General features: G+C 34.9%; 1 protein-coding gene across 2 annotated transcripts in view; it reads right to left on the bottom strand.

Annotated features, from left to right (window-relative positions):
- Positions 1-15,726, bottom strand: part of Hph (HIF prolyl hydroxylase) — a 125,008-nt gene that overhangs the window by 37,724 nt on the left and 71,558 nt on the right. The window contains exon 4 of one of the 2 annotated variants that reach the window (XM_090411078.1): positions 12,024-12,098. In XM_090411078.1, coding sequence (XP_090267204.1) covers positions 12,024-12,098 — 75 coding nt within the window. The remainder of the gene's footprint in view (positions 1-12,023; positions 12,099-15,726) is intronic. The other variant, XM_090411077.1, reaches the window with a different exon arrangement.

Raw genomic sequence — 15,726 nt, 5'->3', positions numbered from 1 at the left:
TGAACGTGATCATCAATTAACTTTTATCCTTAAGTTAATATCATCGTTTAGGATTAACTTAAGGATAAAAGTTAATATAAAATTGAATTTTACATATTCTTATTGAAAAGAAGAACATGAAAGTTTAAAGCAAATAAAAGTTGAGCAGCTCTCAGATGTGAACTGTTAAACTAAAATACACAAACGTTATTCAAGAAAAAATGAAAGAGCTTGAGAACAGGAACTAAACCATTGAGATTCAGTGGCAAATCCTGAAGATAACATTGATTGATTCAGCCAGAGAGGCTTGTGGTGAGGTTGCCTGCAAGAATAGAAAAATCAGAAATCCATGGTGGACACACGAAGTTACAGAGGCAATGAAGGAAAGAGGAAAGCATATCAAAAGTTCTGGGCAAATAAGTTAGCTTGTGATCTTAGAGAATACAGAGACAAATGTAAGAAAGGCTAAACATTGTGTAAAACTAGCTAACCAAAAGTCATGGGAAGACTTTGGCAAGAACATGGAAAATAAATTTTTTTGTTGAAAGTTTATTTTTCACTTGGTTAGAGTATAATAACCACCTTAACCCAGTCCTGAAGATACTTTCAGACGCAAACTTTGTTTGCCCACACTTGGATAAAGGATTAAACTAAATTTATTATGGAAAATAAATATCAAGAAGGTGGCAAGATATTCTGGAGGTTGTTGAAGAAGCTTAGAAATGGAGGAAACAGTGCTGTAAAAGGAATTAGAGATGATAAAGGTGGAGAAAAAGGTGGATGAAAACTGGAGAAAAAGATATCCTTGAATTAGTATGAAAAATGCTAAATGAACCAAACAGTGATGACAGCACAGTGGTAAAAAAACACTCAACAGACATGCAATCAGGAATACATACTTAACGTAGAAAAAGCCAGCGAAAGCCTGAAATGTGGCAAGGCAACTAGAATAGATGATATTTGACAAGAAATGCTCAAGTATGGATGTATAAAAGTCTGGCAGTGGCTGCACTGCATTGTTCAGAAGACCTGGACAGAGGGATGAATTCCAGATGATTGGTGTAGAGCTCTCATAGTACCCATATACAAAAAAGGGAAATAAAACTGAATGTGAAAATTACAGGGTATTTCCCTACTGAGTGTTCCTGGTAAGATTTATGGAAATATACTTGAGAAACGGTTGGGAAGGATTTGAAGGGGAGCTTGGTGAAGAACAAGCTGAATTCAGGCTAAATATTGACGCTCAGGATCAGATTTTCTCTTTATGAGAAACAGTTAAAAAATCATAGGGATATAACAAAGATCTGTATTTAAGTTTTGTAGATCTGGAAAAGGCATATGACAAGATGCCAAGAGAAAGCTATTTAAAATGTTACAGTTGTATGGTGTTAATGGGGCATTATATCAAGCAATACTAAGCCTTTATTTGAGTTGTAAATCAGTAGTTAGAATTGAAGGAAGTACAGGAAGATGGTTTGATATTAAATCTGGTGTCAGACAAGGATGTATATTATCCCCTCTGTTATTCATTATCTATATGGATCACATTATGAAGAAAAGTGGTATTAAACCTGATATCAATACTGTAAATGTTAATCTCAGCTCTTTAATTTATGCAGATGATGTTATACTTCTAAATAAATCTGGTACAAGTCTGCAAGATTCCCTGACCAAATTGAATAACTGCTGTAATAGATATGGTATGAAGTCAGCAATAACAAGTCAAAGACAATGAAAATACGCAGAAGCATTGAAAACATCAACTGCATTGTGAATGTAGTTGTTGAATAGAACAAGTAAAACATTTCAGCTACTTGGGCATGAACTTTAATGAAGCTAGTACATTAAATATCGAAACAGACAACAGAATCAACAAAGCTGGTATGGTAGGAAGTCAACTGAATAAATTTATATGGAATAAGAGAGAAATTAGTCAAAACCCTAAATTATCTGAATAGAAGGCAGTGTTCAAGCCAATTATGGATCTGGTTTGAAATAAAACACTTGACCAAAGACTAGAGAATGCAGATCTGATAGTCCTTAGAAAGTTTAGAGAAGTGATCAGATGGCATCAATGGCATTATCATATTAAAAATGAGGATATTAGGAAAGAACTCGACATTGTTAGCAGAGCTAATCTCAGGTGGTGTATGATTACTTCAACAGAATGGGAGAGGAAAGATTAGCAAAACAATTGTTCTCTGCCAGTTTGGCAGAAAAAAAAAAAAAAGACTCTGAGGAAGATCAAAATATAGGTGGATTGATACAGTAAAAAATGCCTTAGAAGATAGAAATATTAGATCTGATAATGTTGGAGTCCTGACAGATAACAGATTGATTTGGCAGAAAATTGTTTGGAATATAATCACAGCCTCATGATCTCAGCATATGATATTGTGTGGTATACACATAACATAACATACTATGGGCATACATATTATAAACTTTATGATAATATCATAAAGTTTATAATAATGGACCTCTGAATGCAATGTTCAAAGTTTTGTTACCTGTTTTGTCATTCATCAATTTCAGAATCTGATGAATGATGCAGGGAGTCACATGATCTGAAGCAAACTTACAGGGTAGAATAGTCTTAAAACAACTGTTTTTTGAAGTCATTAGACGAAAGTGAAGAGTTGCAGTAAGGCAACGTAATGGTACTCAGCACAGTTCTAATTGCAACTATCATGTTATTAAGCTAATCGAGTAATTATGTAATAAATTTCATTAATGGAAAAGCTATCTGTATGGATTTTTCTTAAAACTAAATGCAGTCATAATTTTCAAATTATTTCACTTCAAATTTTTGTAGACAAGCTGTACATAACATATTTATTTTACCACTATAGATTTTTACTATCACCATCAAATTCCTGACATGTACCCTCAAGGGATGTACAGGATATGATAGTACTACATGAAAAATTTACATCATTACTAACTTCCTATCTACAATTTTCCTTCAAATCAGTCTGTTACTTGTCAAGACTCCAACATTATCAGATCTTATATTTCTATCGTCTAAGGCACTTAGTACAGTATCAATCCACCTATACCTTGGTCTTCCTCTGGGTCATTTTCCTGCCAACCTAGCAGAGAACACTTGTTTTGCTAATCTTTCCTCGCTCATTCTGTTTAAATAACCATACCAACTGAGATTAGCTCTGCTAATGCATTCCTGGATGCTGACAATATCAAGTTCTTTCCCAATATCCTCGTTTTTAATATGATATTGCCAGTGATGCCATCTTCATGCCTCTAATCTTTCTCAGGACTCTCATATCTGCGGTCTCTAGTCTTTGGTCAAGTGTTTTACTTCTGACCCAGCTCTCAGATCCATAAGTTAAAACTGGTTTGAACACTTCTTTTTATTACTATTGAATTTTTTCTTATTTATGATAGCCATATCTACTTGAGTTATACATGTGCTTGAATCATTTCCTCTTCACCTCTTTCCTTTCTCTAGTCACTGGAAGTCATATATAACCAATGACAAAGTAGCTAACAGATAGGACTAATCAATTAACTCTACCTATGCTAGCATAAATTTAGAGTACATAAATGTCAGACTAACAGACCTCTAAATGCAATATACTATATGGAAGATGTGATGAGATTAAATATAAAAAAAAAAAATAAATAAAAAATAAAATAAAAAATCCGCTAACGCCTTTTTATTCCAGTATAGGGAGAAGGCGAGGCCAGTTTTTAGCCCTATCTAACTTTTGGAGGCTGAGTGGGCAGTTCAATCTCCACTGGTACCCAATCAGAGATAGCAGGCCCAACGCTATCACTATTTAAGCGGCATGCAGTGAAGAGAATGGCTCAACAAGTGCTGCCATCTCACGGTCCCTAACACAATATATTTAATGTCTGAAATCTGTGGGTTCTACGGTCGATTTTCTTGAGTTTATGGGACGAAAAACCCGAGTTTTCAGGAGAAAAAAACCTGCTTGCCTGTGCCAGAGATCGACTAACTCAGGAACCAGTCGAAAAAAGGCTTAGAAAAATTTCCTGTAGTCGCAGACTAGACTCGAAACCAAGTCTTCCTTTGTGCGGCCAAGCACTGTGGTGTGCGAGATTGAATATGCCAAATTAAATTTAAAAAAAAAAAATTTAATAGCAATCAAAAAGTATTAATTATGTTAAAAAGCCAGCATAGTACACAAAAATATTTGAGTGCAATGTGATCAAATTATGTTAAGATGTATCTGCAAAGCATTTACTCATTCACACCATCACTGCTTCATGACAATGTTCATGCTCCTAAATATAATTTATTTGATTATGTTTGTTTATATATATATATATATATATATATAAACATAATTTGGAGGAACTTCAAACTTCCTAAACCATTTAAATAATCAACATCAGAACATTAAATTCACTTCAGAACTAGAGATTAATGGCATTCTCCCGTTCTTAGATCTAAAGATGAGTAGATCACCTGACTGTCTTAAATTTTCAATTTTTCGGAAAACCACCCACACTGATAGATATTTGCATGGCTCTTCTCATCACTTCCCTAATCAGAAACCGGGCATCATCTCCACCCTTGCCCATCGAGCAAGATGTCTCACTTCCACAGAAGGAGACCTAAACAGAGCTTAACTTCCTGAAAAATACCTTTTTTAAATAATGGATATTCATCTCATAACATCACTAAACGTTTGAGACCACGCCAATAATCTTGACAAGAAGATGAATCCAACCCTATCACTGATATACAGTTACCATTTACCAGCTCTCTTACCCCAAAACTATCTAGGATTATGAAGAAATTCAAAATAAAGACCGACTATACTACTCTGCCAAAACTTCGTTCTTTTCTGAGTCGACCAAAACCAAAACACAACTGCATTTTCCTGGTGTGTATAAAGTTATGTGCGATTGTGGTCGACCTTATTTTGGCCAGACAGATAAATACGTTTCACTTCGTCTTGAGGAACATAGACGTGACATCTCCTACAGTAGAACATGAGCGAGCGCCCTTTCCAGTAATGTGCTCTTCTCTGCAAACTCTAACCTCGAAGAATGGCAACACCAAGTTGATTGGAATGGCACAACCAATTTATATATATGTAAGGATGAATTTGAAAGACGTATTATAGAATCAAAAGAAATAGTTCTGGACCCTTCACACTTGAACATCTATCTAAGCTACAATTTGCCTGATTCACATAGCACAGTAATCCAATGCTGGCGCTCTAAAATCAGCTGTCACACACATTCTATTCATGCCAACAGTAGCACGCAATCACCTATTCAAATATGACTGTTACTATTCTGTTTCTTTATATTAAGCTAGAAAGTCCATGTTTTTTACCTTGTTATCTTATGTTATTTCTTACTCACCTGAAGAAGTCGGAATATCGATGAAACTAGTCATGATTTATTGAAGGTTTTTGTTATACTTTCTCGGGTTCTAGTCAGTTAAATTTTAATCTTATATATATATATATATATATATATATATATATAAAATTAGGAATTTGATGACCATTTTGTTATTATTTTAACTATTGTGGCACTGTATATTATGCTATTCCATTTCTGTACTGAAGATGACTTTTACACTTATGGAAAATTTTACAATTAAAAATTAAGTTATTTAATACGTATCTCACATTTTTTTTATTTTTAAGAATGAAACTTCATTTCTGTTGACTACTATATCCTATCCATAGTTGAATCATATGTTACAATGTTATATATTCTGATACACTTCTTTGGAAGAGGAGCATTAGTGCACTATACTGTAAAAATTCGATATTGCACAAATTGTAATTTTTCTAAAACATCGACTTTTTACAGAAGGAACACATCCTAAAAACCTTGTACAAATATTTCTATTTCGTTATGTTAAATTATTGTATAAAGAGTATTATAAGCCCAAAGGGAATTAACTTGCTCATTGTTTAAGCAAAAGATGTAGAATTATTGGAGCCAAAGGCAACATCTTGAAATCAGTAGATTCTCTGATAGTTATTAACAAGTTCAATCTCAGGTGACCTTCAAGGTCAGCACAGAAAGGGGCGGTGTGAATCAAAAGGAAGTTTTGAAGGCCATAAAATTGGATTAAAGATGTGAAGAGGGAAAATAAGGAAGTCAGCGAAAGTTCGAGAATCATGAGTCACAAAATATTGTCTGGGGTTCTCGTAACTATATGCAAGATTTGCACGGGAACATAAGGAGTTCCAAAAACTTAACCCAAGGTTCAGAGGAATGGATCTTGGGCATTCTTGACGACGTGAATTTGAGATCGATAGGGGTCGTTAGTCAGAAAGAGGGGACAGAGGTCCATCCACCGAGAGCCACTCGAGTTGACAGTTGAGGATATCCGGAGGCGATCAAATAAGGAGAAATATAGCCGAGTCGGTCCTAATGCTCTGCCGTTCTATCGAGTCTGCGCATGCCCTGACCACCGTAGTTCTTCACCAGGCTGTTCAAGACGCCAAAAAATCTCTCCTCGTATCCTGCTAGCTAATGCGACATCACATCGGTGCTCTGTGTTTCCGAAGGAAGAATTCCAAAACACGAAGCGGAGAGGGAAACTTGAGACGCTGAATCGAGCAGAGAAGGAAGTTACACAGGACAGGAAGAAACCTATGTGAGTCTGTCTATCCGTTTGATTTTTTTTTGCAATGTAAGAGAAACCCCTAATGAACTGATAAGATATTTAGAATAAGGCAATAATAACTTACGTGTGAATAATGATAGTGGATGTGTGTAACTGTAAACGGATGTGAAACTGAGCACAGTTAATTTCCCGAGAGGCAATTTGGGCTAAGTGATTGGAGTGATAACTCTTATGTTAATATGTTTACTTGATGTTTGTTGTAAGATTGATTAAGCTCAGAGTTAAGAATTCTGCTGATGTGATTATTAATATTTAATTAAGTCGTTATGAGCGATTACCTTGAGTTATATTAGGTGCATAATCGAAACTGGTATGTGGTAATTGTATGCTTCCATAATATCTGTATGTAAATGCTATTATTTGTTGTTTGTGACGTAAATTTGATTGATGAGAATTAAGTGAGCGATTATGAGAGGATACCTTAGGTGTTACATTTAATTGCATGATTGAAACTGAGATTTTTGATGGCGATCTCCCCTGATTTTATGTATTGTGAACAATTATTCAATTAGTCATCAAATATGCTTGTTTATTATTATACAAAGGTGTCATCCGATTTATCTTTTGCAATGCACTGATCCAAAAAACTTAATTCGATCCTATAAGCGGGAACCATAAGATAAGAAGTGAGTTAAGATAGAGAACGCATTTGAAGCCATGACTGCAAACCTTGGCCAAGAAAGGATATATACATATAGCTGATTAATTAGAATCTACTGGGGGTATGAATGTCATATTTTGCCATTAGGAGAACTTTAGTGGCACAGTCATAAATAAATAATAAATTTCTAGAGATCTCCGGCATAAGGAAGAAATACCAAAGGTAGAACTTAAGGATTAGGGTAAATACAGTAGCAAGGTAAAGATAAGACTAAATAAAGGATTTTACGAAATTAAGTAATAAGTGAGTAGAGTAAAAACATTTATGATAGAGCAATTGAAATAACGAAAACCCGAAAGAACCAGAAAAATGAAAAGAAACAATATATTTTGCAATGGCGCAGCAGCCATAATTTACAATACCTCCAACTACTGAATGTGGCACATCTGTTGAACATACAGGTTCCTTTCACTTTCCAATGCATTCTCACATTAACTCTCTGGAGAAAATCCTACTGTTGTTGGACTGCCACTCTCAGTATGTGGTAGATCAAGATTCTTACCCCGCCCCCTGCAGTTCACATTAGGAAAATCCAACTCAGTCTGAATCCTTATTAGTTGAAATCAAAAAGTAATAAAAACAGAAGATATTTTTATTTGCTTTTTTTAAAATTATTACTGAATAAATTCACAGGATATTTAAATCACGCTCTTAAGTGCATTAATGAGAAAAATGGTACTCATTCTTTATAATTTTTTCCTTTTTTTTTTTTAAGCAAAGTTAATTTTCAAAATGGTGGCAAACTATGTATGTTATTATTTTGTGGAAAGAGCTCATGTCAAAACATACATGATTCAAACTTTATCAGTGACATGAAAAATTTTGCATTCACTGAATGGCTTAAATAAGCATGTGATCAAACTTTTTAAATGTCACATAAAAAATAAAGAGACAAAAATATAAAACTAAAATAATTACATTATATCTCTTCTTCTTTGGTGCATCAATCCAAAAATTGGTAAATATAGCAACACATCACAACATCCTGTCTTGTGACTTCCTTTTTATCTCTTCATGACTCTCTTAGCACCAGTTAGCATCATTATGTTATTTATATATGAAATTCTTGGTCTGCCTCGTGGCCTCTTTTCTTCTACAGTCCTATCCATTATTTCTGTAATCAGTCCCCCCATGCCTCAAAATGTCCAATTAGGCTTTTTTTTCTCTTATTGATGTGTTTCATTAATGATTGCTCTTCATAAACTATATTCAGAACTTCTTTATTACTTTTCTTTTCTGTCCAACTAATTTTCATCATCTTTCTCCAGCACCAAATTTCAAATGCCTCCAACTTTTTCATGTCTTGTTTGAGTCCAGGCCTCACAACCATATAATGCAATGGCTCCATATCTATGTTTTCACTAGCCTTTTTTTGAGCTGGATGCTAAGTCCTTTACTGGTAAAAATGTTTTTTCTGCTATAGAATGCTTTTTTGGCTAGGATTATTCGTGCTTTAATATCTGATTGGTTTCTTCCATCTTCTGTGATAAGACTTCCAAGATACTTAAAAGAGGATACCTGTTGTAGTAGGTTATTTATTTATTTCCAGATTTATTTTCATTGGATTTGCTTTACTTGTAATTAATAATTTTGTTTTCTTATAATTAATTTTTAGGCTGTACTGTGTGAAGATTTCTTCCATCTTTGTTGGGGTGGCTTTGAGTTTGTTTTCGTTATCAGCTAAAACTGCTATATCATCCGCAAACCGTAGCCAGTTAATATCAATTCCATTTATCTTAATTTCAGTTTCTATTAGTTCTTTCAGTTTATTTATTGCATCTTCAATGTACAGGTTAAACAATATGGATTCAGAGCACCCTGTCTTACACCTCTACGTATTTTTGCTATTGCAGTTTTTGTGTATTGCTGGCTACTTCTATTAGGGATTCTTGATGCTTGTAAAGATTAAATATGAGCCTTCTATCTCTCCAATCTACCTTTATTGTTTTTAGGAGGTGAAACATTTGATTCCAATCAATACTATTGAAGGCTTTCTCCAAGTCAAGAAAGACTATCAGAGTATTTTGATTCTTCTCCAATTTTCTTCTGTTCTTAGAGCTAGGATTGCTTCTCTTGTCCCCTGCTGTTTCCTGAATCTAAACTGGTCATTGCCAACATATTCTTCAACCTTCTTTGTTAGTCTTTTTTGTATAATTTTGAGTAGTATTTTCGAAGCATGTGATATTAAGCTTATTGTTCCATGATTTTCACACTTGTTTGCATTATTTACTTTAGAAATGGGTATGATAGAGCATTGTGTAAAATCTTTGGGGATGATCCCTGTTTCATAAATATCCTTTATGATCTTGAAAAGGTATGCCTCAGTTATGTTTCCTGAGTATTTTATTAATTCTGAGGGGATGTTATCAGTGCCTGGTGCCTTGTTGGCTGACAATTCATCCAGTGCCCATTCAAATTCATCTTTTAATATAGTTGGACCAATTTCTTCCATATCAAGTCTTGTTTCATCTTCTATAGCCTTGGCATCTAGATCTTTTCCACTATATAGATCTTCTAAGTACTCCTTCCATATTTCCAAAATTTCTTCCTTATCTATAAGTATGTTCCCCTGTTTATTTTTGATAATTGTACTTCTTGTCTTGTTTTGCTGGCTTATTCCTTTTATAATGTTAGAAGCTTTATCAATTCTTCCAGTCTTTGTTAGATCTTCTATTTCTTTACATTTCTCTGTATACCATTGTTCTTTTGCTTCTTTACACTTTTTATTTATCATATTTTTTTATATGTTTATATTTGTCTTTGCTTTCTTCCTTTAGGGAGGTTTTGTATTTTCTTCTTTCATCTATTAGATCTAAAATGTCCTGAGATCCATGGTTTTTTTATTTGCTTCTTCCTTAATCCTATGCAGTCATTGATGACCTTGATGATTGTAATCAAATGAGTCCATTTTTCCTCTATGTTTTTCTTTTCCCTCTCTCCGGTTTTAATGCTTTCATCAGTTTGCTGTTTATAGTTTCTATGGTTTTCCTCTGTTTTCAGGTTACTTGTGTTCCATTTGGGCCTTTTCCTTGGTTGTGACAACTTTTTAAATTTCAGATTACATTTCAATAAAACCAAATTGTGGTCACTTTCAACATCAGCTCCCAGGTACCTTTTGCATGATTTTACTTGATTTTTAAATCTATTTCTTGTCATAATATAATCTATTTGGTACCTTCTTATATCCCCTGGCATTTTCCAAGTATACTTCTTTTTGGTACCTCATACCAGGTATTAGTAATGATCAGATTGAATTGGTGGCAGAACTCCAAAAGTCTATCTCCTCTTTCATTTTGGCATCCTACTCCATACTTTCCACCTCTCTACCATCTTTGCCTTCACCAATGACTGCATTCCAATCCCCCATGACAATAAGATTATCTTCCTTCTTGGTCAGTTTGATTAGATTCTCAATATCTACATATACTCTCTCAACTTCATCATCACTGTGGTCGCTAGTAGGCATGTAAGCTTGTATTATTATAATATTTGTTGGGTTTGCTTCTAGTTTTACCATTATCAATCTGATATTACATTTTACTGAGTTGATTACTCTTCTTCCCCATTCCTTATTGAGAACCACCGTGACTCCATTTTTTGCTGTCTCATAACCTGAATAAATGATTCTGTAATCACCACTTCAAAAGTCTCCAGTTCCAGTCCATCTCATTTCACTAATTCCTAATATGGCTATTTTTAATCTATCCATTTCTCTTTTCAAATTTTTCAATTTTCCAATTTGTAGGAGGGTTCTCACATTCCATGTCCCAATGAATGTACAAGGATTTTGCTGGTTTATGACCTGGGAAGCCTTGCTTCTTCCCCTGCCGTGCACAAGTATTGAGCCATTGTGCGCTTTACTATCTTTTAGAATGTCCATCCATACTGCTATACTAGGGAAAAATAGAACAAGGTGGTATCCCCTTGCCTTCCTTGTCCAGCAATAGCCTTCTAGAGAGACTCAGTGTACTAGCCGTTTCTCATTCCTCATGATTATCCACCTACCACAATATACTTTACACCGTTGTCACTTATGGTGATCTTCCGCTGATCAGGATGAAAGTTGTTGCTGCCCCAACTTCCAGCAGGCTGTAACTTATTTAATGGCAGTTACATCTTGCCATGTCGCATCCCCCGTCAGTGGAAATGTGTGGCTTTTTATAGAGATAACCATGCCACTGTCTATCTCACCACTTCCTGTTGGTAGATGCCGTCCCATTGTCCACAACTGCTTATTCACAGGTTTCCCTGTTTATTCACAGCTAACCTCTGTATCCAGAGGCCATTCTCCTATCCACAACCCGGGGATGCGTTTGGTAGCATGGGACCCATTATACTTTATATATACAGACTGAAATCATCCATGATCAATGAGAAAGGTTTTATCAGTCTAAATGCAAACTGCAGTTTGGGAATCCCTACTCTTGTATTGAAACCAGCACATCTAGCACTAATTATCATTCCACACACAAAGTCACACTTATGCTGTTAACTCATTATTCTTTGGTATCTTACTTTATACAGCCTACGTAATTTATGTAGTGTGGAGAGGTGACTGTCTCAGATGATGTACCAGATTCTGTGAATGATGTTAACATATCTAATAAATGGGCCACCAAGTGTATCTGCATTTTCATGATAAATTGAAGTATTTCTTTAAAAGTAATTTTTAAGGAGAAAAAATAATTTTCTACCCCAAGAGTAAAACAGAATTATAAAGTATATTGTTATACATACATACTTTCTCTTTGATACCTTCGAAGGGCATGTTTACGCTCAGCAGCATCAAAATACCATACTGTAATGGCAAACCTGGTAAAAGATAAAATATATATTAATAAAGTAGCAGTTAATATTTGCATAAACTACAAACGGCTTAAAATTCAAATATAATAACCATGTTTAACCTTACTGATATATAAACTGCTAGCTTATATCTCCCAACAGCGGAAGGCTGGGAATATGCCGACACTGCGAACAGGCAGGCAAAGGAATGTATTTTATTATTTTCCTTTATTACACAATCCAAAAACCAAACCCTGCTCTAGGGACTGAACAGGGAACTTTTTCAAGCCCCTTCTGGCCACTTATGAGACTACACTGCTTATTCAACATCTGGATGATGAAATTCGTCTTCCTGAAGACAAACATTCATGCCCACAGCAGGTTTCAAACTCCCTGGGTCGGAAAGTTGGTATGTTAATTACTTGGCCAACAAGCTGGTAAATTAAGAAAACTTAATTTACTGGATTATCATAATATCTTGTGTATCCATTGAGGGTGCTTATGAGAAAATGGTGTTAGTGATACTCTTTGCTGATGAAAAGAATTTTTATTAATAAACACAGAAGTGCATGTGTTTATAATAAAAATTCTTTTCATCAGCAAAAATATGGATTAACTAAGGAATTTAGATAACCAAAATTCCTCTCAACAGACTAAACATATCTTTTCAAGTCACTCAAGTGTCAGAAAGGGGAGGACAGTATTTGTAAATAAGAAAAAACATAAAATCATTAATCAGAAAAAAATCATTTAAAACGGTTTCTAAAAAAAATGTCACATCTTGACCTCCTAAAGTTGTTAAAAAAAAAAAAAAAATGGAACTCTTTCAGCCCCCACCTCCAATATATGGACTGCATAAAATTCATAAATCTAATTACCTCTCCATCCCACAATAGATGCTACTGACCTCACTGGCTATTTTTTCTGAGATGATCCAGATATAAGTAATAGTAACAGCATTATTGTACTCTATGTTGAGAGGGATATGAGGAGATAGAAGGAACAGTTAATTTATTAATCTTTTTGGCATTGTAAGGAAGGTCTAGCAAATAAAGGAGAGTTCAGCTGTAAGGGAAGTCTCGGCAGAGGAGAGATTGGAGGGCAAAATGAAAAGCATTTTTCATTTCATTTCATGACAAGGGTTTTGATGACAACATATTGCTTGGGGGGGGGGGGGGGTATGCAAGTATATACCTGTGTGGATGGATTTTCTATGATCTGAGAAAGAAAGAAAGGGAGCCACTGGGAAGATGTGTGATTAGAGCATCTGGAAAAGGCAAGTTATTATTTTCTTTTCTATAGTGAACTGGATTATGGGGTCCTGGGTACTGAGGTGGAAGAAGAAAGAGACTAATGTGTTTGAGCTATGTGGTCAAACAGAGAACACATTATCAATATATCTTAGACAACTAGGTTTAAGAATGACAGTATCAAAAGCATATTTTTCAAGATACTTCATATAGAAATTGGAAAGGAGAGAACCCGTGGATGTGCCTTCTAGCTCATATGAGGTCCTTCCAAGAAAAGTAACCAGTATGGATGGCAAAATTAAAGGGGTCAGTCCTGTTGGTGGGGAGAAGGGCAGTTTAAAGTGTCAGAAAGGAGAGTATTTGTAAATAAGGAGGTGACATCAACGGTCATCATATTATATCATATCATTATTGTTTAAAACTATATTTTGGATTAAGTCAAACTGGGAGATCTGCCTTGGTGAACAAAAAAAATACATCTGCAAACACAACTATGGCTAGTCAGGTCTAGCCAACTATGCCTTGGATATCTTGTAAAGGATCAGTTACTTTCATCACATTGAAAGACTTTTTTGGAATTAGCAGCAGAGTTATTTTAAAAAAAAAAAACCAGAATGATCTAAATAAATACAGTTGTGTTAAATATTCCAAGATTTGGGAAACTAATTCTTAAGCCTCCTGTCCAATACCATACACACAGGCTATTCCTCTCATGCCTTTAGGCTTAAAATAGTCTGATTTTCTTCCACTTATGTTTGTTGTTATAATTTTAATACTGTAATCCTGAAGGTCTCTTCAAACAGACAAAATATTGAAAAGATTAACCTGTTTATAATTATTTCTTTGTGCTGTATTCATCCCATTAAATTTAATAATGAACAATCACCACTGAGGCCAAATTGACAAAATAACACAAAATTCACTTTTATTTATTTATCCCACACACGGGAGGTACAAGAACCAAAGCACACCAAAGCAGTGTGTGTGTGTGTGTGTGTGTGTTGTGTAGATGAGAAAGAATAACCTGTTGATATTCTTCTTAAAGAGCTAGGTTAAAATCATTGGGAAACACATCATGAGGAAGGGTGTTCAAGAGGGCAGAGGTGGATGGAATAAGAGGAGAAGGAAGTTCAATGAGTTTGCAGCTGTATTGTAAAGGGATGTTGGTTGCTCTTGTTTTAACAGACCTAACAACAAGTGGAGAAGTGATGTTTGCCAATTCACTGGAGAAGTAATCATGGAAGTATCTGTAGAAGAGACAGAGCTGAAACATTGCATCTGTGAGATAGAGGAAACGAGTCTATGAGGCAAGGGTCATCTATGAGCCAAATTGCTCTCCCCTGGACAACATCCAGATTTTTTAAGGAGGTTTTAAGTGCACCACCTCAAATGTATATACAACATTCTAGGGATGAGAAGATTTGGGATTTATATAGGATAAATAGCTGGGTGGGTGTAAAATAGCTTCTTGAACAGAAAAGAATGCCTAGTTTTTTAGAAGCTGAGAAAGCTACTGATGTCATGTGTTTATGCCAAGAGAGAGATTGGAGGTAAATGTCAGTCCAAGGAGAGACAGTTCATCCTGCCTGGTGACGTATGTATTACTGAGGATGAGAAAAGTTAAGCTGAGATCTTTTTTTTGTGAGAGAAAAGGCAGGACTGCATTTTGGCAGTACTGAAGGTGGCTAGGTTATCCTTGTCCTACTGAAGGATGGTATGGAGATCAGTGTTTAAGGCGGTGGTTGCAGATGATCTTGATGTAAGGGATGTCTGGGAACTATATAGTTTGTCAAAGAATTTTTTTTGTCACTAAAACCATATATAGGTTGAGTTATGTTTATACATTCTCATAGCTTATCTTCTTCCTCTCACCTTCAACAACACCAAATTAGATAACTAAGATAAATTTCTCATTAACCTATCCTTCAGCCTTAACAATTATCTAATTCTTTAAGAAGTTACATAAATTCATCAATTTATAACCCACTGCTGCAGACAATTTCTCATATTTTCAACTATTTAAAAAATTAAAAAAAAAGGAAGGAACTTTAAATATTTATTCTAACTCTTCTTCTACACATACTGGCCACTGAATTATAAACTATGCAGATATACATAAACATCACTTGCACAGCATATATGCAAAATATTTGGTCACGTGCATCACCATGTGTTCTAGGCAACTATTTAAGAATGTTGGCGGTCAGTACTGTCAACAGCATTGATCACAATGAGAAAAACAAAGGATCTTTTGGAGTTCAATAAAGGGCTTAGCGTGAGTGCTTATCTGGCCGGAGCCATGATTTTGAAAATAGCAGAGCTGGCTGATTTCTCAAAAGGTGAGATATCCTGAGTGTTTAATCAGTGGAAAAATAACACACATTACTTGTCTAAGAGGTGTAACT

This window comes from Typopeltis vanoorti, chromosome 21 (genome assembly GCF_054136105.1).
Source record: "Typopeltis vanoorti isolate ZY-2024b chromosome 21, IOZ_Tvanoo_1.0, whole genome shotgun sequence".
Lineage (NCBI taxonomy): Eukaryota > Metazoa > Arthropoda > Arachnida > Uropygi > Thelyphonidae > Typopeltis > Typopeltis vanoorti.
Note: the sequence above shows the minus strand (reverse complement) of the source record. Positions and strands in the feature narration are given on the sequence as shown.